The sequence below is a fragment of the Falco rusticolus genome, chromosome 12 (genome assembly GCF_015220075.1).
Source record: "Falco rusticolus isolate bFalRus1 chromosome 12, bFalRus1.pri, whole genome shotgun sequence".
Taxonomy (NCBI): domain Eukaryota; kingdom Metazoa; phylum Chordata; class Aves; order Falconiformes; family Falconidae; genus Falco; species Falco rusticolus.
In genome coordinates, this window is record NC_051198.1 from 16,593,277 (window position 1) to 16,621,177 (window position 27,901).

At 45.4% G+C, this 27,901-nt stretch overlaps 1 protein-coding gene and 1 long non-coding RNA gene across 6 annotated transcripts in view; one reads left to right on the forward strand and one right to left on the reverse strand.

Moving 5' to 3' along the window:
* Window positions 1-291: 291 nt before the first annotated feature.
* The window catches only part of TTC7A (tetratricopeptide repeat domain 7A), a 172,098-nt gene continuing 144,488 nt past the window's right edge, over window positions 292-27,901 (reverse strand). For all 5 annotated transcript variants that reach the window (XM_037405029.1, XM_037405028.1, XM_037405026.1 and 2 more), the window contains one exon: window positions 292-5,475. In XM_037405029.1, the coding sequence (XP_037260926.1) occupies window positions 5,342-5,475 (134 nt within the window). In that variant the 3' untranslated portion in view covers window positions 292-5,341. The remainder of the gene's footprint in view (window positions 5,476-27,901) is intronic.
* LOC119155925 lies at window positions 5,482-27,889 on the forward strand. Its single transcript, XR_005106920.1, has 2 exons — window positions 5,482-18,525; window positions 26,661-27,889. It is a non-coding gene; the product is annotated as an uncharacterized LOC119155925 (long non-coding RNA).

Genomic DNA, 27,901 nt, shown 5'->3' on the forward strand with positions numbered 1-27,901 from the left:
GAAGCACAAGAAAAGCATGATGCTCATCTAAATCTCCGTAAATCCAAACATCTGAAGCTACATTACTCTTTTTTCCTGGCTCCGTTCCTCTCTAAAAGCACATTGCTTGCATGCTCACTCTCGTTTTTCCCATGAACTACAGGGTGTAGGCCAAAATACCCTTTGCAACTGGTAACTTGCTAGGCACACTAGGTTCCAGTTAATATAACAAACGGTGGTTTCATAATGCTTGAAGTATCTGTGGCATGAATATATTAAAAGTCCTGAAATTGGCAGGAAATACGAGGAACATTTTTTGTTTTCCACAGGGTCAATTTTATTCATCTGGTGAAAACATCTTACAATGACAAAAAAGGTTAAGTTACATGGAAAACTGGTTCCGACAACTGTGTTAACAGCATTCAAGAGGCGGGTAGGAAACACTTGTACATGCGAAAGCTGTGCATCCCTGTCAGTGCTTTTAGCTACAGACTGGCATGGGTTTCTGTGGGGAAACAAGCTGGATCTTTTAGCATCCAGTTACTTGGGAACCTGCCTTGGTTTGCTGGAGCTGAAGGCACAAGCCCTTTCATTAAAGGCATCGTTGGAGGAACCATCTCAGCAGCTGCTGGGTCAGTGGTTACCTCCCTTCCTGCCAACGCCACCAAAGTGAAGGCCGCTTCAGCTTCTCCTTTCTAAGAAAATAACTCTTTATCCGAGCATGCACGGATATCCTGCAGCACTGAACAACAGCTTCACAGCAAGGAGACCAGTGCCAGCGGCCAGGCTTAGGGAACAGCCAGGGGGTGGTTAAACCAGCACGAGCAGGAGGGTGCTGGCGAACACGACCGTGCAGCTGGTGGCAGCAGCCACCTCGCAGGTGAGAGCAGGCACCAGGGCAGTGCTGATGGGCAGCTAGACGGGCACTGCAGTTGTCCCCTGGGGCATAAAGCAGCTCTCCTTAGCCAAATATTTGACATGCTGGGGGAGGGAGAGATGTCTCAGCTACACATATATGCCCGTTGCATAATTGTCAAATATGCCTGTAATACAATTCCGTCAGAGGCAATTATCGCTGCAGCGCGGTTGCTCTGGCAAGACTTCCTCTCCTAGGCTGAACTGCAACTAACAAATCTCTATTGGTTTGGCTGAAAAAAGATCATGGCAGTGATGTCTTTTCACTAAAAAGGACCGTTTCCCACTCTGCTGTCATTAAAACGAAGTATAAACCAGCCAAGCTCTGTCTTCACCAAGACTCTCCAAAAATGGAACATTTTTTGGATAAAGTAACTGTAATTCTAACTGCAGCAGTTGGTGCTGTGCCTACTCTGGTACCCAGCCAGTGAAATTTAAAGTAAACACCCTCCAGGACTGTTCTCCATTTGGATTTATTAGTCATTACCAAGGAAAGATAATTAGCACTTCTGAAGCACTGTGATAATCAGTAGCATGAACTGTTACCAATAGAAACGGACTGGGGTACTTGTGCAGCGCAGGAATATGGCAGCGCCGTTGTACGCCCTGTACAGAATGAGTACAGCGGTGGGCAGATCCTCAGCTGGAGGAAACGCTTGTAACTACCAACAACTCCAGTGGTGCTAATGACAGTTTACACGGGGCACGGCACGGAGCTGTTCCCTGGCTTGTTGGGCTTCTCCTGTTGTCCTGGAGGCAGATTCATTTTTGTTACAATATACAAACCTTCTGGTTGGTCAAAGGCAGTGGCAAATACTACTTCTTTACTGCACAACAGAAAAATAGAAGGTAATTATTTTTCTTTGGTATGCGCCCTGCCAACAGAAAGGAAAATAACCTTGTGGTGGAACAAGAGGAACCTGGGTGTACACCTGGATCCTTTAGGCAATGAAGCTTTTTTCTCTTCCTCTTTCTAAACTAATGAGAAAACACTGTTGGATTCAAGTCAGTGCTAAAACTTGCAGAACTGGTATTTCACTGATTCTTCCCCAAACTTCCATTACTTACGATCATCTGTAATAATCATATGAGGGATGGGATGTAAATCTTATGTTCTTAGTCTCAAACCCTGCCAGGCTCCCTGCTATACAAAGAAATATTACTGAGCTCAGGGTAGTAGGTCCATTAGATTTACCAGCATTGCTACCTAAATAAATACCGCAATACATAGGCTTGTCTGAAGTAGTTGTCTTTGGTTTTGTGTACCTGGTAGTATGAACAAACTCCATGCAGAATAACAGAAGGTAGCATGTAATCCTGGGAAGGCTTCTGGTTTGGTGAGTACTAACAGCAAAGTAACCAGAGGATTTACCCCCAAAATACTTGCAGGTCTGCAACAACCACCCTCCTTCCTGCACTGCATAAAGCATTTCAGGTCAACGTAACCCCCCTCCAGCCAACAGGTGCTTCGTATCCTCTGGGAAGCATGCAGCAGATCTTGGGATTGCGGCCAGTATGCATGTAAAGTACTTTGCAATCGCCACAGGGGCTGTGGTGTGTTGTGCTCGTAAAGGGTACCTTACCCGTGTAATTCCTATTGATGCTGACGGCATTTACTCGTGTATGTCTTCCTTGCCACACCGGGAGCACAGGCTCTTAGGACTGCAGTTCCAACGGCAGTAACACTCATTAATGCATACGACAAACATGGGACCACCCTGACAACATCTGACGGGTTGATGCACTCGGAGTACTCAGGCATGTTTGAATCTCTCCTAGGAAGATGACCGCTGTGGTGAGTCTGATTATCGCCGCGATGAAGTTCGCCTGATGGCAACAAATATGATGGGGCTGGTGGCTGTTCACAAGCTACGCATGCAGAAGTAAATGGGTCTGTGAATGTTTGCTTTCAAGCTGCTGCTGGGAAACAGGCACCCTCCTGCCAGGTCACGGACCAGCTACATTACAGACCTCTTAAAGCAGCTCCTCAGCTGCAGAGGTAGATGCATAGCTTGTACTCAAATAGCTGCCCGGTACACAGAAGTTGCTATGGCAGCGCTTTACAGGTACACGTTGCACAAGAAAGCAGTGATGTTGGACCACACTGACTCTTTTTGTGTCTTACACAGAAGGCTCGCTCCCACCCTGGGAACTGTGGAGCAGAACAAATACTGGAATATAATATCTATCTATATATATCTACTTAAGTCTATTGTCAGATTGCATCTGACTGTGGAACTGGGTTTAAAGCACCTAGGTAACAATTTACATATTATGTCAAGAACAACGTCTCCCCCCCCTCCCTTTCCCCCTTCCCCCCCTGCAGGGCAGAGCAAACCGACTTCATAGCATCCTTCACAGCAAAATGGGTCTCTGCTGTGTCTTTCTGTCTTCATGAAACTCATTTCAGTCTGATACTTTAAGACCTACTCCTTCCTCTGCTGCTGGAGCTACTGCAATCAAGAAATGCGGCTGGGTAACACTGTCTCCTTGGAAACCTGCCTCTGGCCTAAAAAGCCCAGTTTGGTGCTGGTGTGGCACTGGAAAGCCAGAGACCTCACGGGCCAAGCGCCTTTCACACCTCGGCTGTTTTCACTCCAGATCCCTTGGTGAACGGACAAACAAGCTGGGCTATTGCACCAGTGTGATTTAATGGGGAAAATTAAAAATATTGGCCTGGGAGCGCAAGAGGCTGCCGAGAGAAAGCTGAGGGCAGCGTACTTCCCTTGGCGGGGCGCCTGGAGGGCAGGCGGGGGGCAGGAGCTCTGCGATGGTGTGGTCTGGGTCTGGATCCATTAGCCTGCAGATTTCCAAATAACTGTGAACAACACTGACTTCAAGCTTCCTGCCAGAGCCTCCAGCTCTTTAAGAAACCACCCCTACTCATTCATCGCCTGAGGATATTATTTCCAGAAACTAGTTGTGGATCACAATACTGGGCAGAATTATAGTACAAAGCGTGTTCTAGTGCAAATCTACTTATGAAATAGTCACAAATCTTCTTTGGACAGAAGTGGGCGCAGAGCCCCAACCTTCTGTGTAGCAAGGTGCCCACAGTTCATTTCTGCATCATCTGGGTCCCGTGCCACCTGGGACTGGCCTGGATGGGACTGGCTCTTGTGTGTCGTGTGAGAGCACGGTACAGCTCCAGCTTGCCGCTGAGGCCCCAAGGAGGTCAAGCAGAGCCAAGGAGCAGCTCAGCAGGGGAAGATGCCGGCTGCGTCCCCTGCCCTGGCCATGCCAGCCATAAGGAGGCTGCACGATGAGGAGCTCTTCACCTTCACATCTGATATGATATGCAAAATGGCCCTGCTCCACTTGAAGGCTCAGCTTTGTACCTCTGATGTGAAATTTCTACAGACAATCCAAAGCTTTGGTTTTAAGAAAGAAGTATTAATACACACACATGCTGCCTTCAGCATACTTCCACTTAAAAGACTGCTGCCATCTTTTGCATCATGAAACTGTTTTGTGCCAGGAACGGTTATGCAGTAGAGCACAGAGTTCAGTCACTATATACTGGTAACCACTATATTCCTCATTAAAAGTATTGCAATAGGTGATTAATAAGAACGAAACCCAGAGTTTATAATTTGGTACTTCACGTAAGGCCTTTCAATAAATATGTAAGTGGAGACATATATGTATTTTTAATACTAATTCAAGTGTGAACTGATTTGGTCTTTGGTCTTTCTGCTTTTATGAATCATACTGCAATAGCAGCTTTTTAAAAATAAAAGTATTTTCAATTTAAAGTGGTCTAGGCAAGCACCACACTAAATATAGTGAGCATATGCGGTATGTAAAAGCAAGGCAGGAAAGAGATTATCAAAATAGCTGAAATAATTTTGTAAACAGCATATATTGCATGTCTATATGTTTTAATTATCATTCCTATCCTGCCTGATCATGTGGAGGCAGCCACATGCTTAAGCACGACTTGGTCGAGTTGGTGCCTTTACTCCTGTTTAGAGCAGGTCTGGGCTTTAATTCAGGGCTTGGGGTTTTTATCTTTAATGAAAACTGAAAGGTGCAAGTCTTTGGATAGCGGTACTCTAGCATGATCCTTCTACAGTCACCTTGAACCAACACTCTGAAATAAGCCTTGCTATTAACTTGAAGAGGAGGTTAGCCAGGCACCTGTGAAGGAAAAGGCATTCTCTATTTCTCCCTGTTGCAAATTCTTCTACATTTAGTCTGGTCTCAACTAAGCATGTAGACCTGAGCCCTGTCTGGAATTATTTTGCCCAGTTCCAGGTTACAATGGCACTTTTCTCTTGGGCTTTTTCTTTGCTTATTTGTTTGATTTTGGTGTTTGTCCACAGAACGAAGGTGCTTATTTAGCTGCAGAGCGAAGTTTCAGAGCTCCCTGGGTATGACAGTGAACGGCATGACAGGACTGCTGGATTCAAGGTCCAGAGCGGTGAGGAAACATTCTATGGCCGCTTCATTTTTCCCTTGAGCTTGCAAGACTTCTCCAAGGCTGTTCCAGGCCCTGTGACTGGTGGTCTGGATCCGGACGGCGTCTCTGAGGACTTTCTGGGCCAGGTCCTTCCTCCCAAGTCTGCTCAGCACCAGGCCCTGTCAACAGACAAGTGATGAGCAGTTAACAACGGCACAGAACAGAAGAAGAAATGGAGCCCTGCGAGCTTCCAGCAAGCTGGGCAGACGTATGAGTGCAGGTACAGGAGTCCTATGGGGAGGATCTTCACCTGTTTGTGGAGTAGAGAAGCAATCAGCTGTTAAGCTCCGCTTTTTTGATTGTGATGTGTCATTCACAAATCAATTGTGAAAATAACTTTTTTTAAGCAGAGACTGATTTAGCTTTGCAAGTGCTCCTGCTGCGTGTTACTGGGAGAGCATATACTGGTGCCATATAGAGGAAAGGCTAAAGGCCCTTGAAGCATCCCTGTCTCCTTGAGTAGGTTACACTGGCTTCTAATCACCAGGAAAAGATACACAGGTTCAATTATACCCAGTATCTAAACTAACTCTTGCTCATCTGGAACATCCAGCTGAAGCTGATTTAAGGTCTTTCAGCTCCTACAGCCTGACCATACAGAAAGATCTTTGTTCTTAACAAATGGGGCTAGAGGGACGCAGCCCCTTTCCAGCCTTCCAGGGGCAGGCTGTATGTAACAGCATGGGGCCCTCTGTTCTGCACTCCAATGTAGACCCTAAAGCAGTGTGGGGGAAGAGAAGGATGGAGAAACCTTGTTTAAAAAGCTGTCCTTAGGGTAAGAAAAGACACAAGTGGGTGTAACCATCTGGAAGGAACAGGAGGGGGAGGATGAAAGAAGTGGTAGGAAGAACATGTTTTCCTACAGGGCTTGCATGGATGTATCTGAACCCACAAAGCATCTGAAGAGCCAGGCTCCCTTTTAATTACACAGCACTCAACCACACCGAGCCCAGACGGTCACGTGGGCTTTGCAGGCCACAACGCTTTAGTGCCATTTCTCCGCTTCCTCCTGAAGGTGCACACACCAGGACAAGCCTCCCACCAGTTTCATCCAGGTGTGGCCTGTGGAAGAAGCAGCCAACACTTTCATGTCATCTGCCAAGCTCTGCGTGGCATCTGCCTGCACTTACCCACGGGAATGTTGCAAAGTGAGACGACAGCCTGACTTCATGCTTTTCCTGGAACTACATAGTAAGTGGATGCACATATATGTAAAGAAAAGCATTACCTTCACCTTTACTTCATCTTTATTTTGTGTAATTGCCTTTAGTTGATATGAAAAGACGTAAGATACCTGCAATCTCTTGCAACTAGAACCCACGTAAATTTCTCATGAAAGAACGGTGATGCTTTTGGAGGTAGTGAAGATTTTCCTTTGTCTTGTTTTGTTTGCTTTTCCAAAAGTGCCGTTACATGCAGGATGCATCAACGTGACTAAGACCCCATGGCCAGTGATAGCACCGATACCTACAGAAACACATTACTCTGCCTGAGAGAAAAATTAAGGCACACCCATTTAATCAATTACCAGTGGTACTGTGAAAACTTTCACTGCTTCTTTCTTGCCCATAACCTTGACCTGAATAATCAACTCAGTATTAAATGTGATGATTTAGAGATGCAGTGGGGCTGTTTTTTCTGTAGGTTTCTCTATCTGTCAGAAAATGGCAAGGCAAGGTGCCTAATCCTCCTGTCCCCTTGCAAGCAGGCACGGGGGGCGCAGAGGTACTCTGATGGGAGAGGCTGGTTCCTCTGCAGGTAGCTGCCTGGAGACAACTGCAAGCGCGTAATGATAGACTGGAAAGTATTTGAGCAATTATAATTTGAATCACCTGCTTGACAGGGATAATGAGGCATAGAAAGGGCAAGTAGTGCGGCCGTACCAAATCTGCTGCCGAGCCAAGAACTGACAGGAGCTATCTCAGCTCCAGTTTGTCCTCAACCACAAAACCACTGTTCCTAAAAACTCTTCCTGTTGTGCTGACCGAGCAGAGCCAATTGTGCTCTCTGGTGGCCGGGGACCCATCGCTGTCCTCACCCTGACACCAAGCAGCATCAAGCCTCTCCACGCTCCCAGAGGGCTGCTGGCCCCAGAGGCGTAGGGGCCAGCAAGCCCGTGCAGCTGCTGCCTGTCATCCCTCTCCAGCGAGGAGGGGAATTCCCTCCCCAGATGACATCTCGCGCCTCTCAACAATGCTGCAGTGAAATCCACCTCATCGTAAACTGCTTGTGCAGCACAGCTCCCTTGTCTGCCCCAGCACCCTTGCTGGTCAAGGACCAGAGGCTGCACGGCTTCCCCCCACCGCTCCCCAGTGTGCAGCCACTGCATTTATTTCGCCTGTGCTTGAGGTCCCTGCAGCTTGTTGTGCAGCACCGGGAGGAGGCTGTACACACACCCCAGGGGCTGTGTTCACCTGAGGGAGGTGGTGAAGCTGATGCCCACCGGTAAGTGCAGCACACATGAACATTTTCTCATTGGTATTCAGTGCTTTCAGGCACGGCAGTTACGCTGAAAAACTAAGAACCCTCAGAAAGGGTGACCTCAGGTTCTCCAGATCCAGGGGAAAGCCTCCTGTTGATGCTGCAGTATACTGCATGGGTGAAAAACTGCTATATCTTTCTGGGGAGAAATACTTGCTAAAGGAGGTAAAGATTTCCTGTCTCCTCGCTCTCTCCCTGCGTGACAGCGCCAAAGGCTGCCCAGGTCCATGGCCCTTCCCAGGCATGCCCGCTGTCCTGCTTTCCCCTTGCTCTCATCAGGAGCAGCCCCATGTCCCATTCCTGCCCATGTGCCTGGATTTCCATGTGGTGTGGGCAAAGGTGTTGGGCTTCAAGCCTGAGCCCGAACAGAGGTTGGGGTCTGGCCAACCGGCTTTGCAACCCAGGTCCTGCCAATGTTCCCAAACGCCAGCACAGAGACCTACTCCTTTGCCCAGAGCGAGCTGCAACAGATAGCGCCAGACTTTCCCATAAGGCTTAACTGAACCAGCAGAAATATGCTGCTGGATGTTTAAAGGACAGGTTGAACATCATTAATTCTGTGCAAAGGAGAGTTTCTTGCTTTGGGTTTCCTCTCTTGCCTCTTCCCCACGCTGCTCCTTGCAAACCACAAGCATTTTCTGAGAGCTGGAGGCTGCACAATCCCCACGCCTCATGAAAACGCAGCACTGAGCACTTCAGTTTTTTGTTTCCCTGAGGTATTTGCACTTGAGAGCTTCTCCTTGCTACTGAATTTCTTATTTCCCTATGGAGTCTGGCTTGCTATAAACAATGCCTGCATGTTGTTGCTATGTAGGTCCAGCTGGAATCTGCCTACAGTGCAAAAGAAAAAAATTATATATAAATTCAGAAAGCCACCCACTGACAGGCAATTTGCATTTTTATCTGGAAGATATTTTTTTTTTTTAATTTTCTAATGAAAGTTCAGTTCCTGAGTTTCTATGGAAACTCATCTGCTTAGTGTGCATGCATAATTTCATAAAGTCAGATCTCAGGAAGATGAGCAATTAGTATAAATACAAGCAGGAATGTGATTAAGGGTTTCATCCTCTTATTCCTGAAGATGGAGGGTGGGGCTGGGTTTTGTTGTCTTTCCTTGGTTTGTGTTTGTGTTTTTGCCAAACTAAGGCAGGAAGCGGGGCACACGGTAGCCTGGCTCCTCTGCCACCTCCTGGCTACCACTGGCACTTCTGGCTTTGCCCAGTTATTTTCCTCCCAAAGATGGTGAGTACCTCCAAGTACTGTCCTCTCTCTCAGTATTGCTGGTACTGAGTCAGGCCCCGCGGAGCGATGAGGACAGGCTTCTTTTCAAACGGAAGCATACTATAAATAGTAAAAAAAACCCCAACCCAACCCAAAAGGTGTGTGGGAATCATTTTGCTTTCGAGCTCCTGTGGGCAGCATGTGGCTAGGGGCTCACCCCCGGGCTGCGCTAGCCACGCGCAGGCAGTTCATGTGCTGCTTGCGTTAATACAGCTGTACAGAGCTTGGATGCTTGCTCACTCACTCAAGGAGGTCTGAGGGTAACTTCTGCAGATTAATTTTATTTTCTTCTTTAGGTCTGAAGACATACTTCAGATCTTGTAAACAGAGGCTGAGTAGTGAAGCCAGACGACAAGCCAGACTGTAAAAGCTGGTGCTGAAAGCACTGGAAGAAATTCATTGGAGGTGAAGGGTTGCAGCACAGCAGAGCTGGTACGGTCTAGTGCTGCATGAAGGCAGAGGGGAGACAGTGAATTTAGTTTGCTGATTTAGGGTGCCTTATGCTGGCAGCTAGACGGCTCAGTTTATTGTTTTTAACTTCAGGGAACAGGGGGTGCACACGGGAAGCTTTTTCAAAGTTATTTTTGACCACATACAAAACAAACAAAACCTAAACCACTTCTATAGTAACACTGGGTTTGACTTCCTTGCCTTCAGTGATGTGATATTTAGTAATTGATACTTGAGTGAGGCTATTTTTGTTTTACAATAGGAAAGCCACACTTCATTTTAAGTTAGATGAGCAAAAAAGTTACTTGTCTTCAATTTCCACTAATAAAGAAAGTGAGCATAATCTCCATGTGAAGTTCCACTTCAGAAGGTTGTGAAATTTCTGATCCGTGCCTTTATTTCCTTAGTTTGACAAAACCTCCTTAAAGGTTGTTAGATCATAAAATTTGCAGAAAATAGTGCAGAAAAGACCTTACGGAAGACTACAAAATAGGCCTTACGTACAAGCTGGAGTTTATTTTTAGCAGTGAAAGTCAAAACTTCCTTTGCAAATGTTTAGTTCAAACACCTGATAAGCTGCAGGGAGTTATCCTGAGTCTTGGCATCCTCGTCTCCTTACACTAAGGTGGCACAGATCTACTTGTTCTTTCCTTCGGGGCTTGCATGGGAAAGAGTTTTCTAGAAATATGTTTTATTTCATTCCTGGAAGATTGCTTTTCATTTTGTTTGCGTGGTCATCTCATTGGAGAATCTGTATAGGTGGACTAGACTTTATCCTTTACAAATCGATTTTAATAATTACTTTAAATGCAAGTTCTCTCTATCTTTCCATGAGACTCAAATTCCAAAGTGAGGTTGCCTCTGATGCTTTTCCTAACTGAGCAGAGCATTTTTGCCCATTATTACCCTAGGAAGTTTCCAGAATAAATTGGACTTTGCAGACTTTGCTGTTGGGCTTCTGCTAGTGCATTATTTAATTAATTTCAAGGTAGCTGGGGTATCCTTACTGTCTGCTCCAATCTGTAATACAGATATGTCACTAGCAGTTAGTAGGCGGGTAATCAGCAGCTGGCAAGATCAGGGCATACTGCAGAAAAGTGCTCGTTCCAAAGTGTGCTTATTCAGCAGAACCCTACAAAAAGCCTTTCAAGATGCATTTGGCACTTAGTGATAACAGTCTCATGTAACAGAAAAATCCGCACTGCTGCAGGGCAACATACACTTCTGTAATTATCTAGCAATCGGAATAAGTTGTAAGCAAAATCTGTTGCATAAACCATGAAATATCAGAGTCCTTTTGGAAAATGGCAGATTAACTCTGGAAATCCTAGGTCTCCTAGAATAAGGATAGACATGTAAGTAGCCAATGATCTGTGATTCTTTCCCTTACATTCGTGACCTTTGCATTTCTGAGGAGGCAGGAATATTTTTTTTTTAGCTGTGAGCAAGTGAAGTGAGTTTTTGTTGTGCTGTCACTTAGCCACACCGCGGCTGGCAGTGTGTGGGGTAGCTAATCATCCATTTTGCTGATTCAGTCCAGGTTGTAGCAAACCTGAGCTATACGTCTGAGCTTTGTTCCCTGAAAATACACTGGGAATTCATGGGGCAGGCAGGGTCTGCTCACCAAACACACTGAATTAAGAGACCGTATCTTAATTTGCCGCCCTAACAAAGGGTGACTGGGATCCACTTCTGGAGGAAAGCTCATCTTTCAGTGTTTCTGCTGCCTCTTTTGTCAAAAGCAGATTTTTCTTCTTTTCCTTCCCCCTCTGCATCTCCTCCGCTGAAGCTGCTGCATTCCCTGTCAGTCAGTGACGCTGAAGTGCTGCATTTGATAAAGCAGAGGAGGGGAAGGAGAGAAGAGGATAAGGCAGGCAGGCAGGGCCACTGCAGAATGCAGCATGTGGAAAGGAAAAACGAAGGAACAGCACCGGAGGAGGGGGGAACTGGCAAGTGCTGGGAAAAGCAAAAACCCGAATTTGCATCATGATTTGTAGCACTTGTGCGCTACCTGTGGGTTTCAACTCAGTAGGTTCAACCCGGAGATATCAGCTCCAGTACTGCAGGCACCGAAGGAAGGCAGCCCAGCAGCTGATTGCTGCTTAAACTTCACTGAAGTGTCTTCGTGTGCTACAGATGAGTGTGAGGTAAGGGAAGAAAAGAGACTGCAAGGAGGTATCAGGAGCGATAGGCTAGCTGAGCGTGAAGACAGAGATGTCTTAAGCCCACCACAGACCTGGGCACACGGATATGCTTTATCAACCGTACCCAGGTAGCTTTGGCAGGGAGAGAAGGAAAAGCAAAAGAAAGAAAAGATCCAAAGCGGTGAAAACCCGGAGAGGAACATCCCCTTCCCTAGCTTGCCAATGTGTTTTTCAAGGCAGCGTGTAACTGTAAATGCACCATCCCACCCAGGCCCCCCATGAGGCAAGCCCCCCCTGCAGAAGAGGAGCACTGTGCCATGCTGCACGCTGCCCTCTCCCCAGGTTTGCCATCTCTATTTGAGTTCATCAAATGTTAGCAGGGATGTTTGTACCGTGTTTGAAGCTTAAATGTGATAAAACATTTATTGACATAAAAAGCAAACCCTAAGGCAGCATTTCAAACCAGGAGGCTCTGATCTCTTCATAGGGAGGCTCATACAAGCCTGGGGAGAATGAAGAGTTTTTCTGCCTTGTTGGATTGTCGTCACTTAAGCTTCGTTCAAAGCAGAATTGTTTGCTGCATGCTGAATATTCTCTAGACAGTTCTTCCTGTGCTGAGACCTACACGGAGATGAAGCAGCAAGCAAGGAAACCTAACAGGATGCCTCAACCGCATGTTTGAGACTATCTAAATGCAGTATTTGTTTCACACTCTTTTCCAGGGAAGGCAGATTTCTCCCAGCCCTGATCTTAGCAGTTGTCATAGTAATGTTGCAGTAGGGTGCACAGTAGTTTCAACTATGACTCAAGCTCATGGTGTCATCTGTAAAAACATGCACTAAGAGAAGGTCCCGAACTAATAATAAATAGCAATTTAGAATAAAAAAAATTGTAATTTAAGGTCCCAATTCTGTTATGCACTGTACCTGCTTCTCTGGCAGAAAGCCTTGTTGAAATTAGTAAGATTCAGCCTAGATATATCAAAGTATTTCAAAATACATGCAGAATCAAGACCGATCAGCATCAGCAACGAGAGAAAAGGCATGCAACATACACGCAGGATGCTGAAGAGCAGCAGCCAGGTAACTTAGTAGCTAAAGCCCTTGACTAGAAAGCCATTGCTGTACTTCATTGGTATTTCACGTTAAATAATCTGCCACTACTCAGAAACACTTGAGAGAAAAGAGACAGGGTCAAGACAGCAGCTCTGGGAGGCAGAATTCTTGGGTTTAAGTGTTCTCAGATTTAGAAGGGTTGAGACCTTGCCCCTCTTGTGCCCAGGGAGTGCATGCTAACTTCTAGCAAATATTTTTAAGCTGGGGTAACAGTTAAACACCTGCTTCTCCCCCAGGGGGGAAACAGCACTCTGCCTCTATTTTGATAGTAAGCAGGTGCCTACATTCATTGCACAGAGCAAGATGTTGCTGCATACAGATGGGCAATGTCTAGGCTTAAGATGCGGACACTCAATTAATCTGAGTGCCCACACTGTGCTGTGGCTGATGAACAGGGGATTTCTGTCCGCTTAGGTTTCCTCCAGTGCCAATGCTGCATCTTTCCCCAATTTTTAATGAACTATTTTGACGGAGGAGGGGCTGATGTGCACATTTCCCATGCATGTTATCTTTCCCTCTCTGTACAGAGTAAATCTGAACGCATGAATCATGAACAGGTTCTCCTAGATAACAGCTTCAGCTCTGTCGAGGGTCTCTATGAAACTCAGTCCCACAGAACTAATCACCAGAGCAAGTGCTGCATTTAGTAAGTCTCTGAGGAAGGGTGTAGTGCAGCAAAGACCCGGCTGACAGAAGCACAGAGCATGCCAACGTAGATTAAAGCAGATGTCTTCTGAAAGGAGAGCTGAGATATTTAAAACATCTTAATTTGCTTAGTTTTCCACTACTGGCAGTCTCTGGGATAGCATATTATCAATGACAACCTCTGCACAACTACAGCCGCAGCCTGAGTGCAATATTGCAGCCGAGTGCTAGGCCAGCTGCGCTGCTGGGAAACAGAGCGAGCTGGGCAGGAATGCACTGCTGTGGTCCAGCCAGTGCCTCTGGCTTCTGCACCGGTGCCTCTGATCCCGCAAGAAGCATGTTTCCTTATCATCTCTTAACATAAAATCTCTCATGAATGATGAACCCACACGCACAAAGAGATTTTGCTGAATTACAGACAGCATTTTCTGTTACGTGCTCAAAAGAGAATGAATGAAGAAACTCATTGAGCAGATAAATAATTAAAGACTTTTGATAAATACTGCACATAACATTAGTGTAAATGGAAGCTCCAGTGACACTGGAGAGCTATGATGTCTTCATGCTTCCCATTTGTTTGGCAAGAAGGGACTTCTGCTTCCTTCTCTTGACTGTGGCCAGCTCAGTGTATCGGGACAGCTTGCTGAAAACCTGCAAGTCTTGATAGTTCCCACCCTGCTGTTTGTGCAGCTGTGTCTTAGGTACCAGGAGGCGACACATTCTGTTATTGCGCTACACTCTATTTTATATACTGTATTACTATAGTCTATCACCCTGCCCTGTCTTTGGTGCGATAACAGGCAGCCTAAATAGCACAGAATTTAAACTAATTATAACTGGTTTCCTTGTTTTTGAAAAACAGTGTTTGAAGGTTGAAGTATAAAGGGGATAGCCATTCCAGCCCTTCTCCCTTCTGGCAGTTCCCTGAGCACTTTCTGAAATAACCATTTATGAGTTCAGCTGTAGGCCAACTTGACTGCTACAGTTTCTATGTTTTAATTTGATCTCAGAGCAAAGCACAGCATGAGGACAATACTGATTACTAGAGCTGCAGTGGTTATCTCGAGGGCTGTGGATGAGAAACCACAGCCAAAGTTAGTAACGAAGATCAGGTTGGAGCTCAGTGGGGAGGCATCTGCTGCAGGGAGAGATCAGGCCAAGGACAATGTCTTTAGACCTGGATGCAAGTTTTATTCTCCAGAGAGGACTGAAACACCCCAAGAACCTGAGTGGTTTAATAATAAATGCATCAAGTTCTCTTGTAAGGTGTAACACACGCTTTAGAGAGATCAGAGAAGAGATGGGCAGTTTTGTCTTTCAGGAATTTATTTTGGTTTCTAAAGTTTGGTAAACACAGCCTGAATAATGTGGTAATGAGCGCCTCAGGGACATGAAGAATAACTTACCACAACAGAGGAATGCAAGTGATTGGCACAGATAAACAGGAGCTACGGGTTCCCTGGAAACTGGGATAATCCACCTTCGAGAAGCAGAGCACCAGCTCTCCTGCTAATGGACTGGAATCTCTGCACTGTGCAGTGGGTCAGACTTGCTCCTTCCAAGGACCTTGGACATCCCAGCAGGTCCTGGTCCCTCGCTGATGAGGGAAATGCGCCGTTCCCCCAGGAGAGGAAATGGCCACTCATAGTGGAAGTGATGGCTTCAGTGCCAGAGAACCACTTACCACCTCCTTTGTGATGGCTCCACTGTCTCCTGGATGGAGGAAGGAAGCCTGGCAACTGCAGAGGAAGAGAGCAGGCAACAATCCTGCAAAACAACTCTGTCAGCTCCGAACTGGTGCTCAGGAGCTGTGATCCTGCTGCACAGCCAGGGATTAGCGCCGATGGCTGGGCTACCTGGGGAAGCTGCCAGCTAACTAGTGGATTTGCTGGGAGGTTGGCAGTGGGGGAGCGGAGCTTCTGCAGCAAACAGAAACAAGGAGAACAAAGTGTTCGCAATTCCTTGGACAGTGAGTGAACTGACACACAAACTTATTAATGTGAGCATCCAAAATGCTCATTTCTCCTGTGGGAGCCAGTGACTAGAGGCAAAGACAAGTTCTCTCCCTCAAGCTCAGCTGCTTCAACACAAAAAAATTGAGCTAAGAGGCTGCTCTAAGGATTGCTTTTCCCCAAGGAGAGCTTAGAGCAGTTATTTTGGGCTATCTGAAGCGCAGGAACATTCCTGGGATTCTGCAATAAACTTCAGAGTTGGGAAAACAGAATCTGCCAATCAGCCATGGTTTGGAAGGAGGCTACCAGTCATCTCCAAAAGCCAAATGTTGCTTTACTGTTGTTCTGCTTGGCACAGCTGCAAAAGGTATGTGCCAGACAGGCGTAATACCCACAGGGAGAGCTTCTCTAAGGGTCAGATTAGGATTAGTTTCGATCTCTTTCTCCTCCCGAGCCCATAACCCACCTATCTGGGACTTGCAGAGGACCACTGCTGTACTAACGGGCAGAGACCAGCTGTCCCGATTACACTCAGCATGACCGGGGATGCTTCCTGCAACCGCAGCCTTACGCACACACAAGGAGCGTGCAATCACTTGACGGCGAACTCCAGTGGAGAGCATCGGCCACAGGAGGCCATGCTGATGGTCCACCAGCAAGTGTTGCGCTGCTGATGTGCCATTTTTGGGAGGAGGTGTAACTAGCTATGTCACCCTGCACAGCAGGCTGAAAATAGGATTGCACTCACTGTGCCACGTGGCTCAGTGGTATGTCAGGACATGTATTTTTAGGAAATTCCTCCTTTGGGCAGAAAGGGTGAAGTACTTGGCCTGGTTTGCAGGCTGCTGGCTTTGCCCAGATCTTTCATACTAGGGTGTGGGAGCATGTTAGCCACCAAGTTGGTCTGTGGATGCCCTTAGTGCCGCGGTACAGTGCTAGTCCTAGTTTCCTACTGATCAGGGTGGTTGCAGAAGGGTAGAAGATAGCTGGTCTGCTGCTGTGCTTTTCTTTGTTTCAATGTATGCATGCTTGCTCTCTCTCTTTGCTGGTGCTTTTCAGAGAGGGAACTGACCTCCAGCAGAGCAGGGATGGAGAAAAATGTAAGGAAGATCAATGTCTTAGGAAGAATATGGTCTCTGAGGAGCAGCAATAAAAACGTACCTAGCAGAATGAATGTGTGAGGCGAATGGGGAGCTCAGAGAAGATAGCTCATGCAGAGAAAAGAGCGAGAGCGAGAGAGAACGAAAAGCAGATGGTAGGTAAGGGATTTAAATAAGCTTCTGAAGAGGCAAAGAGGAGTCTGCCTTGGTAAGGTGCTTTTTGGGTGCAGCATAATGAAAAAATGCAGTACATCTCCATGCCCTGCCAGTTACTGATGCATAGACAGTGCTGTGACTTGTCTGACCCCATGAAAAGGACAAGGTAAAGCAGTGTTGGACTCAGAATCAAATTCTTCTCTCTGACAGACACTTGCCAGCTTCCTCTTTCCCCCAGAACATCATTCCTATCAGGCAGTATGTGTTCAGCTCCAGCATCTGGGTTGTGATTTTTTGGCAGCTGCACAAAATCTCAGCTATTAAATCCCACCTGCCAGTCTCATGTCTGCTCCCACAGACCTTTGCCTGTTAGCAAATGTTTCGAAATCACACTGCCAGGCACAGCACATCATTCTGCAATCCTACCTCAGGCAAAAACCCTCATGCAAGGACTTCTTTTAACTTCAGTGGGCTGCAGGAGGGAAAGGCTAGAGGACAGGCTTCTGGATTACAGGCAGAAATACTCATTTAGGTCATGGCTTGCACTGCATTCTTTTCAGCACTAATGTAAAACAGCTATTTTCCCCATGAATTATCTGAGTAACACTATTTGTCTGTGACATTTTAAGAAGCTTTGAGACATGTTCTGTGCTATAGATGTGCAGTAAGAGAATTTTGTGAACTTCATTCACCAGAATGTGTTCATGTGAAATTGTTCTTCCCTTCTTTACAAATTCTTCCTTTCCCTTCGCTTGCTTCTTAGCAGTCCCAGATGAGAAATGCCACCGATGTGATGTGTGCATACTGTATGTTGCTTCATTGTTGAAACAGTTCATTAGTAAACAAAATGCTGAAATACAGCTTGATCATCTATCCTGGAAAGAGATCTACCCACAGAAGTAACTGCAATTTTTAATTTTGTATGGTGAGAAAGGACTTAAACTTCCACATAAATCATCTGCTGTAAGATTTCACAATCTGACTTTCCCCAGCATGAACCTAGGCAATGAGGCTGCACTTCTGGTGCAAAAGGCAATCTCTCTTGGAGATGGTCTAAGCTGCTTGATTATGGTATCTCTAAAATTGCAAACAAAAGAGACAATCAGTGCTTTTTGATGTGGACATCTGTCAGCAGAGAAATCACTGCTAACTGTCATATAATAACCACACCAGACACTTCCATAGCAGTCATCTTTCTGGAAGTCAAGCATGAAAAAGCATGAAAAAAACCTGTTACTCATCCAAGCACCAAGCATATTTTGTCTGGATCTGGTTGCGTTTCTGTAACTGTTCTGTAACTCCAAGGTGATGTGACAGATGGATACTTGAGGTCAAAATATTTAGCCAAGATATCGCAGTCAGTAACTATTTTTGTTGGCATGTAATTAAAGTATTTAGCTTTATACTCTAATATTTGCATTTTAGTTTTAGAAGCAATGTAAGTACACTGAGAGAAGGTGCCGATAGTCTGACATAAATACAAGCAAAAGGAATTTGTAGAGAATTGGCTCAGCAGCAGAACTATCTAGCTGCACTTCACCGTTCACAGAAGTCCTTGCTCCTGCAGAAGCACCATAGGAGCTGTCAGTTTGGCAGGTACATGGTTCTGCATGAGCTCTGAACAATGTTAAAGCAGTACAGCGCTGTCTAAAAACCATGTGCAGCAAGGAGTATCTAATTGTCTTTTTATGAAAGGATTGACTTTAGACAGCCTGCCATCTATAGAAATCATACACACGATTTCCTAAAGCATTTGCACACCTCCTTTGCAGGCATGGGCTCATCAGCGTGTCACTTAATTGATGAAAATGGAAAAAATAGTTGCAACCTCTCTACAGACAACAGGTAAGGGGATGACATCTAATGACTAAGTAACCTGGACCAGGTTTGCATTGCCCAAAAACTCCTGTAGAGTATCTCGTTTAGATGGCACCAGAGCTGCCTGTACTACAGACCAGTTATTTTGCTGGTTACATAGTTCAGCACTAGTCTAATGATGGATACTGTATTTGCAGGAGGGAAAAATGAATTTTCTTGAGAACTGCCAGAAGAAAAATACTGGATCATCAGGAAAGAGGGTAAAATCAGTCTCTCATGATTTGCAGCAAACCAGTGAAAAGACTCAACTGCCAAAATATAATGAACTGGGTAACTCCTGCAATCACACAGAAACATACACATAAGCTACACTTTAGCGCTGCCCACATATCTAAGCAAAAAAAAATAATTAAATCACAAACATTATGAAGTCTTTTTAATCCATGTGGGGTGAAAGAGGACATTTACAGAGCAGTACAACCCCTAGCATTGCATCCATTCTCGAATCTAGCAAAGCCCTTTAATGAGGCTGACTTTGTGCTAGGAGGAACAGGCATGGGTACGTTAAATGAACCAGCCTGCATCTGTGAGATGCCCAGGGATGCAGCAATGTGGAAAAGACTCACCACGTAGCAGTATGGCATGAGTGCAGTGCTCATGTGTCGGGGGAACTCTGGAGACAGCAAGCAAGGGAGAGAGGCACCTTCAGCTGTTGTTGTTGTGTCAAAGCCTGAACAAAACAGGCTCCAGCAGCAGCCCCTGATGGAAATGATGTACTTGTAAAACATTTACATTTTCAGCAGGATGTTTCTAATTAAACTCAATTGGTTTGCACACCTGCTGGGAGTGACTGCTCTGCACCTCATCTCCCTCTCCTACTCGAGCACAAAGAGGATGCGACTGCCTAGGCTACCACATAGCACTGTGTTCCTTTTGTGCACTGAGAGTAATTGAGAAAATGGATGGCAACAGCCATGTTTTTTGTTTGCTACTGTTCTAGGAAGCGCCTTCCCCCCACCCCCCCCTTTTTTTTTTTCCCCAGAGCATAAAACTGCTCAGGTTTTACAGCCCTTTTGCAAGAATGGGGAACTGACAGGGCTTTGTGTAGTTTCCTGACTGTAGGGCATTATGATTGATGCCGACAACAAACCTCTCAGGACTGAGGAAAGGCCGGTACAGGTCCTGACTAGCATCAGATCGATGGGGAAAGGATGGTATTGAAGCATGCTATAGTTAGTAGTGCAAGGCAGAACAGCCAGCTGTCACTTATTAAACACTTTTTAGCCTGTCTTACGAGTGCAGCCTGACCTGAAGGTTTTAAGAAAGGGTTTTATTGATACTGTGTTATATTCTCTGAGTTATTTATGGGTTTGCCTGGAAAGGTCTAAGACAAGCAAACCTTCGGAGAAAACTGCTGAAACTGTGTGGACAGCCAGCAGGATCTCTGGTCTGTGACTGCTGTCCGAGGCTCCCTTTCTGCATCTTTACGGAGCCAGCATTTGTCAGTGAGATGTAAGTCATGCCTCAAAAGAATACTTGAATGTATTGGCCTTGTTGTACTGCGGCATTGCCCTGCTGTGAAATGAGAAAAATGCATTTACTGTGCTGTGGCAGCAGGTTGGCATCCCAAACGTTCTCCCCTCCAACAAGCTCACTGGGTCAGAATAATTCTGTTTTGAATTGTACAGGACAGTCTCCTGGGTAACACGCTTCACAGCAATGCTCGGGGGGAACACGCCCTTGAATGCAAGGCAGTCAATGAGATTTATAATTACCGTGTTTTATAACCTCGTTCATTCAGGCAGGGAAGGATACTGCTGAAGAGATCTCAAACAAGAGAGATTATATATTCACAGCTACATAAATAGTTGTTAATATGATTCAAAACCTGGATGGCAGAAGGCTCTCTTTTGTCCACTGTGCTGTCCAGTGTAACACAAAAACCGCACAGACTAGTTTTAAACTCAGGCAGCAGCAGGGCATAAAACTCTGACTTCGGCTACCCTCTCCCAGGGAAGGGGATGTAAAATACACTCTGCTATCACCAAAATCTTCTGATTGCATTAAGCAAGGTCTTGGCTCAAGGCCAGGTCCCAGCCACCCCTTTAGTGATAATGACCGCCCTTCCTCAGGGCGCTGAGCACGGGCAGAATCCAGCTGCGTTTTCACACACGCACACATGTAAATTGTCAGAACATGGTGGTGTTAATGCTTCTGGGATGACAAATTGAACCGATAGATGTTTCATCCACTGCGAGCTCCATGCAGAATGCATTGTATTTTCAGAAAAGCCCGGAGGTCAAAAAAATAAATCTCCTGGTACAGTTTATCTGATGTTTTGTTTTTGAGTGTCCTTGATGCATAACAGCATGGTATCATCTCTAAAGATTAAAAACAATCCCTTCATATTGCTCTGCTAGGTGTTTTCAAAGAAATTCATGCACAGATGAAAACAAATAAAAACAATGCCCGATGGCTCTGCAGGGATCCTGGGCCTCTAGTTTCAGGTAGTCTGGAGACAATTTTAAACAAACAGGGATGTCTTAAATCCTCAGCTACAGCTCCAGCGAGGACATGTTGGCAAGACTTCAGTAGCTTTAATGGGGCGAGGCTGGTTGAGGATTTTCAACATCATCATCTCCATTTTGTGGTTTTTAGGGTATAGCTTAACTAGGATCTAAAGCTTATAATGTGCAATACTGGATTTTCATTATTTTTTAAACTGGAGCTTCGAGATAACACCATCTTTGTTTAGAGTTTGTTTAAACAAAAATTCAGAGTAGCTAGGTTGGTTTTCATGATGTTGTGGTCTGGGTTTTTTGATGGACTAAGGCATGGGTGGAAAAAGTCACCCTCATCGATGCAGGACTGGGGCCCAAAATGACAGAATTAAATGCAGTATAAACTGAGTGCACCCCAGGCACTGATGAAGGAACAATTCAGCTCGCTTCAGTTAACATGTCTTACTTTTATCCACTTGGCTTTACTGTTTTAGAGGATCTGGCCCACTATGAGAACAAAATCCCTCCCCCAGTCCCTGTTCTGCTTCCAGCCTTTGCTGCTGGCTAACTCTGAAGGACAGCTGCAGGAGTTTCTTAAGGAGAAATCTATGTGACACTGCTGAATTTAGTAAAAGGCTGAAAATAGGCTTTTTACTTTTTCTTCACTCTTGCTTAGGCACTAACTTTGTTCAGGCTGAAAAATACTCTGCAAAGGTAGACTTGAGGGTTTGTTTTTTATTGGGCAGACTCATTCACGAGATCACTTGCAAGGCAAAATAACTCCAGACAGAACTTGCGTAAGATGTTTGTGCCAAATACGATGCACATATTGATTTAGGGGTGCTGGTGGGTAGGGAGGATAAAGGGATAATGCTGAATACAAAACCATGCTCTGTTGCTGATGAACAGCCCCACATGCAGTGTATTGCAATGCATGGGAAGGAAGCCACAGCAGGTCACATTCAGATTGTACCTGCTGTGGAGTTTCGTTCCATTTTTTAAAAATCTCTCTTTTATTTTTAAATTACCTTTATACCTGCTATGCACCGCCCACCTGCTTGTTTGCTCTTAAGCCTGTATGCTGGCTGGGTGTTCAAACCGCCCTCAAGTTTTTGGACAGGCATACATTAAAAAATACTCCCATGGCCCTCCCTCACCTTCTTTAAGGTGTTAAGACTTGTTGCTTATTAACTACTTTGTCCTTGTTAACCCTGGCCATCCCCTATCCTTTGCTGTGAGGCCAGGGCTGCTGACCACAACTACTGTTAGTTGGTTACTTGTGGTGTAAAAGCACTAGCAGCAACACTTAGGATGCACAGTATTGCAGGACACCAGTTGCTTTCAAGGCCACCTTTGCCTATTCTCCTTTGGAAGGGGATTACTGGAAGCACAGTGGCTTTGTCTGGGATAGTTACTTTTACCTCTTCCCTGGCTTACCTCTTGAAGTACTGATTTCCCAACCTCCCGGAGGAGCTGTGGAAGCACCAGGTTCTTGTGTTGCGTGCAGTCAGTGAGGGACAGCAATGTTCAGGAATGGTTACTTTGGCTTGTCAAAGCTCTACGTAGCAGTGCTAGCCACCTGGGGAAGTAGGTGGCATCCACACCTACACAGCTGCTTCCCTAACCTCCTTCCTTGAGAACAACAAATCTTATCTAACATCTCAAGCCTAAGTAGTGTTAAAGACACAGTACAGGTCTTGCTTCCTTGCCCCAAGCGCTGGGATATGCTGCCATAGATACCAAAAAGCCATGGCAATTCCTTTTAATTTGAAAGGTTTCACCTTTCACCATCGGCTCTGTGGTATCTGAGCAAGGGAAGTCTCTTCTAAAGGGAGCTCTCTTCTAACAGGAGATACAGAGAAGCAGTCCCTCTGGTTCTTCTCAAACTGTGACACGCTGTATGATCACCGAGATAGAAAAAGTTTGCAAGTTGTCTAGTTCAAAGTATGCAAAAATAGCAGGGATGCACTTCCAACAAGGCTGCTCTTCTGTCCCTATTTGATGCTAGCTTGTGAGAGTGAAATTGAGTAGTGCAAGACTATCAAGATTTAATCTGTTTACAGAATTTCAGTTATATGAATTTGATTTGAAAGGATTTGTGCTACATGTGTATATCATGACTTGTCATAGCTGCCTGCATTGACATTACATTATGTGAGCATTCTGATTCCAGAGACTAGCTACATTGGTAAAATCACTCACTACAGCTGACCAAGCTAAAAATAAATTAATAAAAAAATGTTTGGGTTTTTTTTCTGCCTTTTGGCTCAAGGATCTCACATATACACCATTTTTACTTTGTGATGCTGCTATTTTATATTTGCTTGTTTAGGAAAGCTAACTTCAAACAATGGGTTACTTCCAAACCATTTCTTTTGATGATTGTTCATTCACTATTCAGAGTAAGAGATTAGTTTAAAATGGTATATACTTCCAGTCTGTCTGATTTGCTATATCAGCCAACAAATAGTATATAATAGAGAACTTCTCAGAGAACTCTAAGTCTATGAGTTCAGAAAGTCTTCTAACCACTGGTGACATTCAAAGAAAAATAATTTAAAGCTGCAGAAATGTGAAATTAACACTTATCTCAAATACACAATCATTTATCATTAGTGAAAAGCAGTTCTGAGATTTCAAGGTTGCTTGTTTGACCTATTTGTGGTATTCTAGGAAGAACAGCAAGGAATCCTGAAGTGAGGGTTTCTGCTCCTGAAGCCTGGAAATGTCCAGGGCTTGTGGGTTTTATCAGTCTCTCTCCACATTTATTTACTTTTTTTGCTCCTCAAGGCAAGACACTTTTCAGGCAAAAAGGATACCAAATGGTCCATGAACCTGGTGCTGAAGATACTGCAGGCAATTTTGCTCTCAATGTGCATGAAATATGTGCAGAATCTCTTATTCCTACTGAAGTCAGAAGGAAAACTGATATGTGCTTGTACTGCAGAAGCCTGTCCTGAACTATCCTCATGTACATAATTTCAGTTCAGAAAAGAATTAAATGCTGTAGGGTCTGGCTGTATGTTAACAAGTCCATAAACTCCCCTACAACATCAACCTTCAAGCCTCGCAATGCAGTAAGGGATCATACGGGACTTCACAAACGCTCTGCTGTGGCATTTGTTTAATTTGACCTAGCTTCGTTTGTCTGTATTAGTCACTTCTGTGCTGTTGAGCTGCAAGTGACAGCCTCAAAGAGAAAATACCACAGCCTGCCAATCTGGCACAAAAATTAATCTAACTAGAAGTTCAGAAATTCTATAGATTGTTTAGATGCGAGGGAATAATACTGCGCTCTTATTAAAAACCACACAATCCCGTATTAAGTGCCAAACCTGTTCACCATTAGCTGCTTTGGGAAACACTGCCCAGGGGAGTATTTACATAAAGATGAAGCTAACTTTTCTCCTTGTTTAAAAAAATAATCACAATCTCAGAGCTCCTTGACAATTTCTTTTAAATGCAATTCATAGCTCAGCTTTCACTACCGATTACGTTTGGCCAGGTTGGTATGTTATGTGTAGATGTGCTGAACAAGTGCTAAATTTCACTTCACGAGGAACTAGAGGCGGTGGGAGTGGCCCTGTATGTTAGGAAGTATTTTGATTGTCCGGAGCTTAATGATAGGGATGACAGGGTTGAGTGTTTATGGGTAAGAACCAGGAGAATGACCAACAAGGCAGGTACCACGGCAGGAGTCTGTTACAGACCACCCAACCAGGATGAAAAGGCAGACAAAATACCCTATAAGCAGCTGGGAGAGGTCTCACAGTTGCTAGCCCTTGTTCTCATGGGAGACTTCAACTTACCAGATGCCTGCTGGAAATACAACACAGCGGAGAGGAAACAGTCTAGGAGTTCCTGGAGTGTGTGGAAGAGAACTCCCTGACACAGCTGGTGAGAGAGTCAGCTAGGGAAGGTGCCCTGCTGGACCTGCTGTTTGTGAACAGAGAAGGGCTTGTGGGTGATGTGATGGCTGGAGGCCGTCTTGGGCACAGCGATCACGAACCGATAGAGGTTTTGATTCCTGGAGAAGTAAGGAGGGAGGTCAGCAGAACCGCTGTCTTGAACTTCCAGAGGGCAGACTTCAGCCTGTCTAGAAGAGTGGCTGACAGAGTCCCTTGGGAGGCAGTCTGGAGGGGCAAAGGAGTTCAGGAAAGGCTGGACATTCTTCAAGAAGGAAACCTTAAAGGCTCAGGAGTGGACCGTCCCCATGTGCTAAAAGACGAGCCAGCAGGGAAGAAAACTGGCCTGGCTGAACAGACAGCTTTGGCTGGAACTCAGGAAAAAAAGGAGAATTCAAGACCTTTGGAAGAAGGGGCAGGCAATTCAGGAGGACTACAAGGATGATGTGAGGTTATGCAGGGAGAAAATCAGAAGGGCCAACTAGAACTTAACCTGGCTACCGACATAAAAGACAATAAAAAACGTTTATGTAAATCCATTAGCAACAAAAGGAGGGCTAAGAAGAATCTCCATCCTTTATTGGATGTGGGGGAAAACACAGTGACAAAGGGTGAGGAAAAGGCTGAGGTACTTAGTGCCTTTGCCTCAGTCTTTAATAGTAAGATCAGTTGTTTTCTGGGTACCCAGCCCCTGAGCTGGAAGACAGGGACCGGGAGCAGAATGAAGCCCCCATAATCCGAGGGGAAACTGTCAGTGACCTGCTACACCACACCTGGTAGCGACACGAGAGCCAAAGCATGGGTGGTGGTTTCCCAGTGCCTCTCTGTATTGAATTTGCATGGCAAGGTTTTGGTAGCAGTGGGGCTACAGTGTGGCCAAGGTCAACCCACCACACTCTCTGTTTCAGGTATCCAGCATTGCCTTCACTCAGACTCCACTCTACTCCCTTCAGGATCACTAACTGCTTACAAACAAGGCTTCTCTCTTTCGACAACTTAAAACTCCTCCTGCCTTAGCTCGGCTAGATCTGCAAGAAGTGCTCTTTAGTTTCTTACTCTGCTCTACCCTGGGGCACTGCCCACTGACCAAATGGCACTGGGGACCTGTGCACTTTCAAAAGCACCAGACCCCAATCAGAAGAGATTGCACAGGGGACACAGGAGATGCTCCTTCCATCTAGGGTTTCCTAACCAAATCTGAGCCTGCTAAAACCAACTGACACTACATTTCTTGTAGCTCTGAGGTACACAAATGCGTGTGTGAACACAGAGACACACACATTTACTTCCCTGCTGTAGGCCACAGGGGATGCCAGAACCATTCCAGCAGCTTGGCTGTTTACAAACAAACACTGAAAGCATAAAATCATGAGGTCACATCAGGGCGCCTCCTACCAAAAGTGTCTTACTCCAACAGCTTTCCAATGACTAGTGATTTCCCAACAGGCCTAACTTTTTCACATTTCCTTGCGTTTATTCATGTTGCCTTGGGCAATAACATTCCTTACTGTCTACAGTGTTGAAAAAAAGCCTGAATACTGTGTGGCTTTCTGTACAAAGGGCACTGTGGGTTACTGAAAAATTCAGTGTTGATACCAAAGCCTCAGCATAACTCAGAGATGGCAGCTTTGTATTTTATTTTAGCATTGACCAAACTTTATCTTTTACTTCTGAGTGTGTCTCATTTGCTGTAAGTGATCATTATGTGCGATTCGCCTCTGGCCCTTAACGATGCAGGTCTTGCTTGTCCTTTCAGTGCCCCTGCTTCCCTGCAGCTTTAGGAGGAACTGCATTTGCTGAACAGTGGCGTCTTGCACCTGGGGTGGAATAACATCATGCAACTGCATGGGCTGGACACTGACTTGGGAGAAGCAGCTCTGAAGAAAAGAACTTGGGGATACTGGTGGACAACAACGCAGCATGAGTCAGCAGGGCACCTGTGCAGTGCTGAAAGCTAATGGCATACTGTATGTAAATGTAAATGTAAAAATACATTACCTAATGCAGCACAGCAGACTGAAAGTAATTATTTCCTTCTATTTGGCATCGATCAGAAGTGCTGTTGCCATTTTTGGGTTCCCCAGTACCAGAGAGATGATGACAAACTGGAGAAGGGCAGGTGGAGGGCCACTGAGACGGCTGGGAGGGCCATGATACTGTAAAGAGTCTGAGAGAGGAGCATTTATCCAGCCTCTCCCTCTCCAGGCCAAGGAGGTATCTGATTGCCATCTTCAGCTACTTAATGGGGGACTGGCAAAAAGATGGGACCAAACTTTTCTCAGATGTACTCAGCTGTAAGAGATTAAGGTACAGCAAGGGAAATTCTGGTTGACTAGCTGTTAAGAAAAAATTCTTCACAAGGAGTGGTGCAAAATCAGAACATGGGCCCAGGGAGGTGGTGGAATATCCATCCTTGGAAATACTCAAAACTCAGCTGGACAGGGCCCTGAGCAACCCGGCTGTGTATTTGAAGCTGGCCCCACTGTGAGCAGCAAGTGAACCAGATGACCTCCAGACGAAAGCTCCTTTCTCACCTAAATTCTTCTATGATTCTAATGTGCCTCATGGTATGTGTGCTAAGATACTAAGCACACTAATATATCATCACTGGTGTCAGGTATCATCACCACTTCCATCAGCTGGAACACTGCCGAGCTGACTCAAATACTGTACATCTTGTCTAAATGCAATTAAGAAGGCACATGGCAATTTCTGTGTATCCCAATTAGCCTTGCTCATACCATGGCTGTTGACATTCAAAACTGGCTGACTTGGAGGCCTGTTTCCCACTCAATTCAGAGCTTATATTGAGCTTCCCTGGTTTGTTGTAAAACTTACCAAGGCCCACAAAGTAAGGCCCTCCTTCAGAGTCACATTAACCACAATATGGATTTGGGGGGAATCAAAGCAAAGCTCACACACTACAAACCTAATGAATCAAACCCTAAAAGATTAATGTTCCTGAATAAAGCAGCAAACCCCACACAGCTCCAGATC